At 39.3% G+C, this 12,573-nt stretch overlaps 1 protein-coding gene across 2 annotated transcripts in view; it reads right to left on the bottom strand.

Annotated features, from left to right (window-relative positions):
* Positions 1-10,538, bottom strand: part of LOC139454344 (1-phosphatidylinositol 4,5-bisphosphate phosphodiesterase gamma-1-like) — an 84,096-nt gene extending 73,558 nt beyond the window's left edge. For both annotated transcript variants that reach the window (XM_071235977.1, XM_071235978.1), the window contains exon 1: positions 10,346-10,538. In XM_071235977.1, coding sequence (XP_071092078.1) covers positions 10,346-10,538 — 193 coding nt within the window. The remainder of the gene's footprint in view (positions 1-10,345) is intronic.
* Positions 10,539-12,573: the final 2,035 nt, after the last annotated feature.

Below are 12,573 nucleotides of genomic sequence, written 5' to 3'. Positions count from 1 at the left end.
CTGTTTGATGATGATATTGTTTTAAAAAGTGAGTGAGTGAGTGGTTTTAAGCCGCTTTTAGCAATATTCCAGGAATATCACGATGGGGAACATCAGAAATGGGCTTCACATAATAGTAACCAGGACTTGATTTAAGAAATCTGATTCAACTTGCACAGTTGCACCAGAAAAAAACAGTTGCACCCTGCACCCATATATTTATCAAACTTGAAATGTGCACATAATCTTGAAGTACACACATTTTGACTACATCAAGCCCCAAAAAGCAGGACTGATTACACATAAAATGGGGGTATTCACGTTATATATTATATATCATATCAGGATATAAAAGAAATACTGATTAAAGCATTGTTTAACCCAACTCACTGATTCTACCCTGAGGAAAATGCACTTCAACCTGAAACAGCCTTTTCAGCAGTAGTAACTTACATTTTTAGTCCACTTGTCCTTAAAATGACAACAAAAACGCTTAAAAATGGCAAACTGCTTTTCGCACTATCCTTGCCAAATGCACTTAGGCTCAAGACACGCACCCTGCTTACATAATCATGCATAAACAGTGCCCTTCTATTACTATGAACCCTTCTCCAAGGTGAAGATAGACGGGCGGGCGGTCGATTACTATCTCCCCATGTCACAGATCAATCCCGGCAAGTGAATCTGTTGCCATGTAACCTGATCATTTCCATTTTTCAGTTCATCTTGAAGCCTCTGGCCATTTTGTCCATTAGGGCACCATGTTTGAATAAGACAGAAGACAGACCACTCTTCATGTCGGACACAACACAAGAGGTAGCTACACAGCCTCAGAATGTCTGATCTTCATGATAAAAGCTTTGGTGAATGTTATGCACTGAATGCTTGCATGGAACTACACCAGTTCATCATGTTCATTCTAGACTTCAAATAGGGCCTCATGTCCCCTTTCACTGTCCAAATGGTTGATTACAGGGTACCTATAAAACACTGAGACATCGCAATATTCCCCATGACTAAGCAAATCTTCAGTAGGGTCTTCCTTATATCTCTTAGAATGCCTTCTTGTTAGAGTTTGGGGCTCCTACTGGCAGAATAACACTTCATTCTTTGGTCGCAAGCCAACAAAATGTCTTTTTTAATTTTTCAGATTAATTTTCAACACGTTTTGACATGTTAGTATTTTAAAAAGTATATCTATTGACAACAGCAGTAAAGGAGGTTTTTTTAACATTTTAATATTTCTGGTTAGCACAATAAAAAAACTGCTTGCCTTATTGACCAAATATATAGGTGCGAAAGTCACCATTATGGTATTCACAAAAGAGTAGAGTGAGTGAGTGAGTGAGTATGGTTTTACGCCGTTTTTAGCAATATTCCAGCAAATCACGGCGGGGGTCACCAGAAATGGGCTTCACACATTGTACCCATGTCGGGAATCGAACCCGGGTCTTCGGCGTGACGAGTGAACGCTTTAACCACTAGGCTACCCGACCGCCCCACAAAAGAGTAGAGAAATTTAATATGTGATTACATAAACATGACAAACAAAACACATGTTTATCATGTGTTGAATATTCCTTACTTCAGACTTCAAAACATCAACAAACTTCAAACGCTTAGTTCAAGTAGTAAAATATGTTAATACACAAAGCAGTAACCAGGTAACACACAATATAAACACAACAAATTCAATGAAATATCCAACATTTTACCAAAAAAATTGACAAAGGAAACTGAAAGGGAAATTATTAATGAAGGTATTATTTTCCTGCTGGTGTTCCCTGTCAAATAAGACATAAAAACATCATCTCCACGTCAGGAAAGGGAAATATTTCTGATTAGTTGTCACACCCTTAGTACATGCAGGTCACGCTGATCTTGAAACCATAATGCATTTATTAGAAAACTTCCAGTTTTCCAATAGGTAAGAGTGAACTATTTAGGGTGTTGTGGAATAATCAATAATATTGACAACTTCGACAAAGGGTGTTGTGGAATAATCAATAATATTGACAACTTCGACAACAGAACCTTGGAATATGAGTGGAAATTGTTTGTAAAGTTCCATCTTGTAATCAGGAATCACCAGGGTTACACAGAGAATGGATGCATATAATTTACTCTAGGCATCCCCTGGGAGCTGGAAAACGTATGGCTGTTTGCATCATTAAAACCAATTCCGTTGTAGCCATGGTAGCATGCACATAAACTTTTACACGCAATCTGTGATTCTACCTAACATGATGTATGAGGAAGCGAATTTATGGATGTCAACTTCTTTATTGTGATGAACAACGTTTCAGAGTATATACTTACTCCTTCATCAGGTGAATGAATGCTATGAGGCAGAGAACATATATATGTTAATATAAGAAGAACAATACTACTAAGATAACAAAAGGTGGAAATCTTATTAGTATTGTGTACTTAAATGTACATATGTATGCTCTCCGCCTCATAGCATTCATTCACGTAATGAGTGAGTGAGAGAGTGAGTTGGGTTTAATGCCGCATTTAACAGTATTCCAGTTATATCTCAGCGTGTCAGCTTAATGTGGGAGGAAAGCCCAAAGTGATGCAGGTCTCAGACGTTTACCACTTCGGTGAAACCCACGAGCACGGGTATGATACTGACAAACCTAGAAACATAATCGGGGTGAACCGGGATTCGAACCCACAATCATAGGTTTCTGGTGTGTCCATGGGACGCAACTCTACACAGCGAATCACGGTGCCTTAGACGACTGGGCCACCCGTGCCCCCTCACCCAATGAAGGAGTAAGCATATACTCCGAAACGTTGTGTTCCACTCAATCAAGAAGCTGACATCCAAAAATTCTCTTCATTATGTGTATCACTTCTGAAAGCCTTTCAAAGACTAAATATATATGAGGGGCTAACCTCCGATTTTCTTCATTCAAACACTGTTTGTTTTTTACAAGAGAATTCTCACCAATAATTAGAGAATGGCTTCAGAAATTGATTATACGCCACTCAAAAGAAGTAAGAGAACACCCGACTGTCATAGCACCTGATTTACGAGAACCATTATCTGAATGAACATTTAATTCCAAAGGCCAATTATCCTGTCGCCACTACGTGTATATATCTCCATAACTTAATTACCATTATTTATAATCCCTGTTTATAATCCCCAACATTTCATTGTATATTGACTGACAGCCAACCTGGGCTACAATATCACTTCCCATTAATTACAGTTATTCATAGTATGACATTTCTAGCCTTAATTGATCATCAACGTCATTGTCTCTTTGTCTGTCCATTGTTGTCCCTTACTATATATGTGTTACAATTACATTGTTCGTCAGCTTGGTATTCCGAGCGCCGGTGTGTACATTGTTTAAGGACGACCTCGAGCAGGATGTGCCGCTCATAGGAAATTTCCTGAGGTTGAGCTGTAGCTCCGCTCACCTCATGTATGCCTGAGCTGGAAGGTTCACTCATCATTGTGCTTGCATTGTCAGAGCAGGTATTGTGTAAATGGTGTTTATTGTTTTTATGTTGTGCATAAAACGTTCCAGCACAGTGATGCCGATTTTGTCGTTGATTCCCCTGAGAGCTAATTCCCCGTCAACATGTGCGTTGACATGACTATAGCTGCAGTAGAGTTTAAGTATATGATGCTGCATTCAATCAGTAAGCATTGTTCCACAGGCGAGGCGAAATTGGGTTTAACGTCTCGTCCAAGATTATTGCACTTATATAGCGATGTGCATGTACGTTTATGTGTTTGTGTGGCTGCTTGTACTAGTCCGGACTGATGCCGATTTATAGTGCTAGCTCACTGAGATACCATGCCTCAGTTTAACATGAATACCCCACTCAGACACAGTTTACTGAATCCGAGCCAACCAGTCCTTGTTTTAGCCCCTTAATGCTGAGCGCCAGACTTGGTAACAACAAGTACCATCTTTTAACGTCTTTTGATATGACGCGGCCAGGGATAGAACCCTAGACCTTCCACTCTCTGGGCGGACGCTCTACCACTAGACCACGGAGGCGGTCATTGTTCCACAGGACCTTCAGGGTTGCCCATATTGTAATGAATGTGGGGACACTCATTACATGATATAGCCAGCTTTTAACAAAAGGGTTATGACAACGACCCACTGACTTTCATGCTTAAGTTTGAACACTAGTAAGGCCAGGCGTTTTATATTTTTCAGATATAGACCCGCTGACTCTAATTTTTGAGAAAATGTAAAAAAATTAAAAAATCAGATTTCCATTTTTTTCCCCGCCGATAGCCGCGTAGTCAGTTATTTTATTTGTTATCAACACCTTTTAGTAAAAAACATATGAATATACCATAGTAAACTAGTAAAGAGATACATAATTGATCTTTGTTGATCTCAAAGCTGAACATGAATAGCCTCCCTTGACAATTGTCTGCGTTGTAAGTGGTAGAATTGTTATTGTTACAAGGGGCTTTATCGTCACTAATGGCGGTCTTTTGAGCACAGAATATGTTTATAAAGTGTGCCAGAGGCATTCTGCATTAAAAAAAGATATATCTGTCTTTTTTTCTTTCTATTTTTCCCTCCTCCAGCCATAGACTTTGGGCTGAAAAATCCGTAATCCTAAAAAATAAAAAGCCTGGCCTAAAGGAATATCTGTACATAGACTTAGATATCTACTTTGAGTAATTACACACAGTGTCCTTTCACTCACAGATTTTGCTTGGAATCATAACTTAAAGCGCCCACTGCAGGCAAATTTGGAAAAGAAAATCTGTATTTTGTTCAAAAATGGGATTATTAAAATAGTTCATATTTTCTAGAAATCAGAGTTATTTGAAATTCTATTTAATGACTACTTGATTTTACCACTGGCTACCTGGGAAAAATGCTTGTAGCCATATGGCTACTTGGTAAAAATTTAAACTTTGAGACCTGAAAATGGGAATTTTTAGGGATATTTGCTGTAGACTTGAGGCCGAATATAGCCCTTTGAGCAGGTCTAGATAAATCCCTGACACTATTGGGTTTTTAAATATTTCATGAATACTTGTACACTATAGCAACTGAAAAACAATTGGGTAATGGCAACACTGTTTTGTGTAGTTATGCAGATATGCCGCTTATCAGGGTATATTGCACCTCTACCGTTGTCTAGCCTCAGCAATATCACATATACCCATGACCAATGTGACGTGGTGTGTGTTGGAAGAGTAACCATGGTAATAATGGATGAGATGAGCAGAGGCGAAAGGTGGTTTAACGTTGCTTTAATGAGTATTGCTTTTACATAGCAATGTGCCAGCCAGCAAGCCTATCTGTCCATTTGTCCATGTCATGTCAGTGGAGTAAGTGAGTATGGTTTTACGCCGCTTTTAGCAATATTCCAGCAATATCATGGCTGGAGACACCAGAATTGGGTTTCACACAATGTATCCATGTCGGGAATCAAACCCGGGTCTTCGGCTTGATGAGCAAACGCTTTAACTGCTAGGCTACTTGACCTCCCCTCATACATATTATAAATAGAAATAGAAATTTTATAAGGGGGAAGACAAATATCGGGTTGTAAATAGTGATGTGCATGCAAGTCTGTGTCTGTGAGCGTGAGTATGTGTGTGTGTGTGTGTGTGTGTGTGTGTGTCTAACTGTGTATGTGTTTGTGTGTGTGTGTGTGTGTGTGTGTGTATGTGTGTGTGACCACTAGGCTACCCGACCGCCCCTCTGCCTGTAATAGCCCTGTGTGTGTGTCTGTCTGTCTGTCTGTGTCTGCTTGTACTAGCTCTCCGTGTGTGTGTCTGTTTGTCCCTGTGTGTGAGTGTGTGTGTGTGTGTCTGTCTGTATGTGTCTGCTTGTACTAGCCTTGAGTGTGTGTGTCTGTCTGTATGTGTCTGCTTGTACTAGCCTTGAGTGTGTGTGTCTGTCTGTGTGTATGTGTTTGTGTCTGTTTGTACTATTGTACTAGCCCAGACTTATGCTGCTTTTATAATGTTAGCCCACTGAGATACCATGCCACAGTTTAACATGAATAACCCGCACAGTATAGTCACTCCGAGCCGACTAGTCCTTGTGTTGGCCTCTTAATGCTGAGCACCAGGTTGGTAATATATTGTCCCGGACATTATCACGGAAACTAATATTTGTCATTTTCATGAGAGCCCTCTTATTGTTAATGTAAACTTCTGCCAGCTCCTTAAATACAAGGCAGCCATGATGTTATGACAGCCCATATCTCAGGTAGATCATGTACACATAAATTTGTTTGTTTATCATTTGAGGCATCTTCATGAGGCAAGGGCACTAACTGACTATAAAAATCCAGTTTCCACCCTTGCCGAACTAGGCTGGAAATTCCAGACTCGATCGTAGTGCAAAGGTTGACTGGAAGTGATATCTTCTGAAACTATCACTGAGTGAGTGAATTGGGTGTAACATGTTTAACGCCACTTTGAACAGTATTCCACTTATATCACGGCCTGACAGCTTAGGGGAGAGAGGAAAGCCCAAAGGGATCTACTTTGGTGAAACCCACAAGCACGAGCATGGTGCAGACAAACCTGGAAACATAAACGGGGTGAACCCGAATTCAAACCCACAACCAAAATTTTCTGGCCTGCCCAAGAGACGCAACTCTGCACAGCCAATACAGGGGCGTTTAATACACGACTGTGCCATCCGTACCCAATTACATGCCTAATGGAGATTTATTAGTCAGTTTAGACTTATGCAACTCTGCACAGCGAATACAGGGGCGTTTAACAGATGACTGTGCCATCCGTACCCAATTACATGCCTAATGGAGATTTATTAGTCAGTTTAGACTTACGCAACTCTGCACAGCGAATACAGGAGCGTTTAATAGACGACTGTGCCATCCGTACCCAATTACATGCCTAATGGGGATTTAATACTCAGTTTAAACTTACGCAACTCTGCACAGCGAAAACAGGAGCGTTTAATAGACGACTGTGCCATTCGTACCCAATTACATGCCTAATGGGGATTTATTACTCAGTTTAGACTTACGCAACTCTGCACAGCGAATACAGGAGCGTTTAATAGACGACTGTGCCATCCGTACCCAATTACATGCCTAATGGGGATTATTACTCAGTTTAGACTTACGCAACTCTGCACAGCGAATATAGGGGCATTTAACAGACGACTGTGCCACCCGTACCCAATTACATGCCTAATGGGGATTTATTAGTCAGTTTAGACTTCAGGTGTTGAGTCAATTCTTACAAAAAATATACATGAGGTATGAAAAGCTCGGACTGAATTTTTGCCTAGTCATCTGCACATTTCCATACACTCATTAACCAGGGATTCTAAACTAACAACTAATTCAAAATCAGAATTTTGTTTAAGTTCTTATTTTTGAGGAATTTCAGCCTTAGAAATTGGCACTCGTCTTGTAGTCCTTGCCAAACTGCCCTGTAGTTAAGGTATCATAAGGACTAGTAGAAATTTGCCATTTTTAAGAGTTTTGCTTATATGTTGTCATTATAAGGACTAGTGGACTAAAACTGTTAGTTTCAACTACTGGATTTTCACAACATTGTATTAACATTGTATTCAATTCAAGAACACCAGGGGCGGTTGGGTAGCCTAGTGATTAAAGCGTTCACTTGTCACGCCGAAGACCCGGGTACAATGTGTGAAGCCCATTTCTGGTGTCCCCCGCCGTGATATTGCTGGAATATTGCGTAAAACCATACTCACTCACTCACTCAAGAACACCAAAATTAAGCTTTCAAGCCTCTTCCTCATTTCTGGTCAGAAAATATAAGTCACCACCCCTCAGCCATCACAATAGTTAGCACCATATTAACATGCAGGGGTCACTCTAGGAAGTGTCTGACATGGGCCCTTCATGTGAAAATTTCAAATATTCCAGAGGTACACCCACACTTGCCCATACAGCACAGTGTTAAAATGCCCCATTGTATTTGAAAATGTGGGCCTTTTTTCAAATTTAGGTTCTATAAGCACAAGGCCCCACCCTAGATTTATCCCTGAACATGAATTAGGGAAAAATTTTAATCCCATGAGGGAATATACTGGCAATTGGGCCTGAATATCAGCCTCTGAACAGGTGTTCATAATTTCCCATTTAAATTCTCAGGACCCATAAAATTCTGAGAACAAAATCATCCAGGAAATTTATTATCCAGATTACAGGGGTTTCAGACTAACCACTGCTCAGGGGGACCAGAGTAACGAGTTTCACTATTGATGTTTTAAGCGAGTTTTTAAAAATCTACATTTACTGCAAAATGATTGTCATTGTGATAAATTTAAATACAGGACATTACAAAACAACCACTGGCGCTAGTAGAACATATTTACTATCTGTCTATTATCAATGGTTATCATGGTTATAGCAAATAACACTACCAGTATCAACAAACAAATGCTGAGATTTGCTCTTACATGGGTGGAGGTATAGAGAATTAGGACTTTTCATGTTGTTTGTTGCCTTAAGACGTCACAGCGCTTCAAATATACAATATGACGCTATGCATTGTTCATGACATACACACTGATTACATTATGTCATATGAACAATAGGTAGCCTTCGGTGAATTTTTGTGTGTGTTTGTCTTTTTTGTGTGTGACTCTTTTGTGTGTTTTTTTCTCTCTTTATATATCAATGAGTAATAAATAGAATAAGCTCCTGGAAACTGGGAACTACCAAGTATATCTTTTTTTGTTTGTTTGTTTGTTTGTTTGTTTGTTGTTTAACGCCACGCTCAGCAATATTCCAGCCATATGACCGCAGTCTGTTTATAATCATGTCTGGACCAGACAATCCAGTGACTGACATCATGAGCATCCATTCACGCAATTGGGATACGATGACATGCATCAAGCAAGCCAGCGAGCGTGTCCATCCAAGCCTGACCACTTTATTCAACAGATGGGTTTGCTGAAGACTAATTCCAATCTGGATATTCACTTGGAAGGACACTTCATGATTTTATCAACCTTTTAAGGAACATTATGCAGTATCGTTATCAAATTTGAAAAATCACATTTTGATTGGCAACCCATCAATCTCCATGAAATAACACTGATCAGAAACGGTGTTACCATGGTTACTACCCTCAATAGAACTGTACACACAAATCAATTATATTTAGCACGTTTTTAGTTCTCAGGTTGTAAACAAGGTAAAGGGATGTCTATACAGAAGGAATTGAATTATAATTCCTTTTCAAGCGGAAAAACTATGCATGCTGAAAAGATTTTAAATCAATAAATCTGTTTTGTTCTTGCAAAAACAGTAAAAGTTGAGTATCATCTGCTATTTAAAGGTAAAATAAAACATATTAGGCTATGCATTTTGTTATGGCACCCTGGTCATCGTAAATAAGATAGCAAAAATAGTGTGAAATGCTCCATAGAATGACATAGCCATGGTAATCTGAAGTGTGAAATGTTATCACATAATCACTGCATAACATACTGTTGCAACAGAATATTCAGGTCATTTGATATCCAGAACTCTAACTGACAGGAGTTCGCAATGCTCTTGAGTTCCAGGTAAATACCATTAGCAGGCAAATTGGAAAACAACCACTGTGGAAGATTACAAATTTGTATCTAACTTTGCATCAATTACAATAATTGGGAGTAGTGCACTTTACTGGGCACACTTTTTCAGATCCAATTAGCACTGTGGGGGCTCACCGGCTCTGCTAATTAATGCATTAATTAGCCGACGCTCTACCACTGGACCATGTAATCAGTTAAATTCTGGAAAAATATATCTGTCATATATAAACATTTCAAGCTGTCAGCATAAACTGGGAAATTTATCTTTCAACTGTTTTTTTTTTTCCACCAAAATAATATTCTAATAAGAGCCCCCTATTTCTAATTTTGAGAGCGCCCTGGGTGCTTATTACGTCGAATAAGGTACTTCATATGGCCTGGCATATTTGAAATACCTTTCCAATCATGAAACTTCCTAAAAGTGTAACCAGGTAGGTCTAACCATGATTCAAAGCATGCAAAGTGACATTAAAGTAAACATTCTAATCTAATAGCACATAACTGACATTAGTCCCGCCAATCTACGGCATTGAAAAAAATCAGTCCATACTCAACAACAATGATGCATAAATGACAGATCAAAATCTTACCAAGAATAGAACTTAGTCACCTTTGACATTACATGAAAAAATTGCCCAACATTCGACTGAATGTATACAGTTATTATGCAATGTTTGTCACTTTCTTCTGCATAAGAATGAGGAGACAAAATTTTCTCAAAATAACTCAAAATCATTTTTTGGGGCAGAGAGGATGACCATTATTCAAATTCTGGCACCAAGTTAAATCGAGGAATAGAACTTAGAAGTTTCGTCTCGCACCTGTTCCTTCTGGCCTGCTCCCTTGGCTTTTGATCCACATCAACTGTCGAGTTTCTAGTTTGATCCGCAAGGTTCTTCTTTCTGGTTTCTTTCGATAAAAGAAGACGGTAGCGACCAGACCCCTTTCAATTGGCCGCAACACTTCCACAACATCGGGGCCAGGCAACCCACCGTTTGTGATGGGGGCGGCCATCTTTGATTCTCTGCTCCTGTTCTGTAAATACTGCTCCCCGGCCGACTAATGTCGTTTCATATTGTACGCCTGTCGCGCATAAGCGTTTGGTTACATCGGAGTTGACGACAACGGAGATAGGTTGCTAATGGTAATAATAAAAGTAATATCCACGTCCGCACGAATATAATGATTTACGGAATTAAATCCGGGACTAGTGCAGACGGGACCAGTGACTCTAACGTAGTATTATCATGAAGTGTCACATGCTTCTGCAGTGTTTGGACAATAATTCGAATATTTCTGTACGTAAGCGTACTGCATTCAAGGCTTCAGTAAAGCTTTCAAGTGGAGGAAAATTCTCGATGTGACGAAAAATTATATCCAGTGCAATTCATTATTATGCCATGATGCTCCCATGGTTTTTTTTTCAATTTTGAACAATTGACCTTTCTTTGCATGTGTTTGTGACGGGTGCCACTAGTGGTGCAGGATACGCTCGCCTTTTCGCGAACACCTGGTAACATCACTATTTGAGAGTGATTCATAAACATATGTTTATGATAAAGGTATGATTATAATACTGGATTCTGCTTTTGGAAGAGAGTTCTTCCGATTATGGAAATGTTTTTGCACATATAAAGTTCTCACGTTAACTCACTACGTCATTCTTTGTATGATGACGTCATATTATAAATTATGTTGGATGACGTCATCAGAGTGACGTTTGTTTGCAGACATATGGTATATATTTGTATTATTACCCATAACGATTATGATTTTTACTTCACGCTGATTGTCTCGTTCGTTACAACTGACAAATGTGCCACTGTTTTCTTTGTTTGCAAAGCGTCTCATAGCAACGTAACGTCAAATGAACACATTGTCACAAATGTTGAAGATGTTGTTATTCATTGTTCATAACGCCACACACGATTTTACGTGACGTTAGTCCAACGATAGTCTATAGATGATGTCTTTACTAGAGGTCAAGAAACCCATCTTCTCAGAGAAAAAACATTATGGATTGCATAAAGAATAATCTGCTCGCATCTCGGAATTACGAATCATATGTCCCTATTGAATTCATGTTGAAGTTGATTACAAAATTAATTCTCTCGAGAAATACAATCCGTGTTTCTTCAGCACGTGTTGTTTTTTGTTTGATTGAAGGATTTGACTATATTTCTAAGTTGTTGTTTTTTAAAATGTCTTCGATTTTGTTGATGCATGTCATCGTATCCCAAATGCGTCGATCAATGCTCATGATGTCAATCACTGGATTGTCTGGTACCTAACATTTTTATACATTCTCAAGGGAACCGGGCGTTAACGTATATATTAACACTATATTAAACTCAACTTGGGATATGTTGACAGACAACAAGAACAATACGATTATTTGCGTTCATGTAACTACACTGAACACAAAAGTTAGGGATCATGAAATATTTTTATGTCCCATACTTCCCTATACTGTCTATACGTAAGATCCGTCGACGTAAGGAGTTGTTAATTGACATTTATAAATAGCGCTGGAGAATCTGCCCGTCGGGGCGCTGCTGAATATATTAAACAGACAAAGGGCATAGAATTTCGGTGCACTTGGAAACATATTGAACTAATTAGTTATTAAAGACAAATGGAGTTTTAAATAAAAAATATTGAAATGGTTTGCACTATAACAATTTCTTTTCTAATCTAATCGATTTCTGGAATGAGGGCCCGTCTGCTTGCTATTCCACTGGCACTCATGTTGACAAGCGGTGAGGTGGGTGGCGAGTATCTACAGCATAGGAATGCATTACACGCAATGTGTATCATAAAAGCTCTGCAACTTAATCAAACATCCGCGTACGGTTGGTTGACCTGGTGGAATGACACCCACAGCGGCAAACAGTCATTTTATTACCCGTTTCCTGCCCATCCCAGTCACGCATACGTGATACGTCACGCATACGTCTGTGTTGCGTCCCTTGTGCGTGCCAGAAACCTGTGTTTGTTTGTTTGTTTGTTGTTTAAAGCCGCACTCAGCAATATTCCAGCTATATGACGA

The sequence above is a fragment of the Haliotis cracherodii genome, unplaced genomic scaffold (assembly GCF_022045235.1).
Source record: "Haliotis cracherodii isolate W230 unplaced genomic scaffold, xgHalCrac1.p SCAF_10, whole genome shotgun sequence".
Taxonomy (NCBI): domain Eukaryota; kingdom Metazoa; phylum Mollusca; class Gastropoda; order Lepetellida; family Haliotidae; genus Haliotis; species Haliotis cracherodii.
Note: the sequence above shows the minus strand (reverse complement) of the source record. Positions and strands in the feature narration are given on the sequence as shown.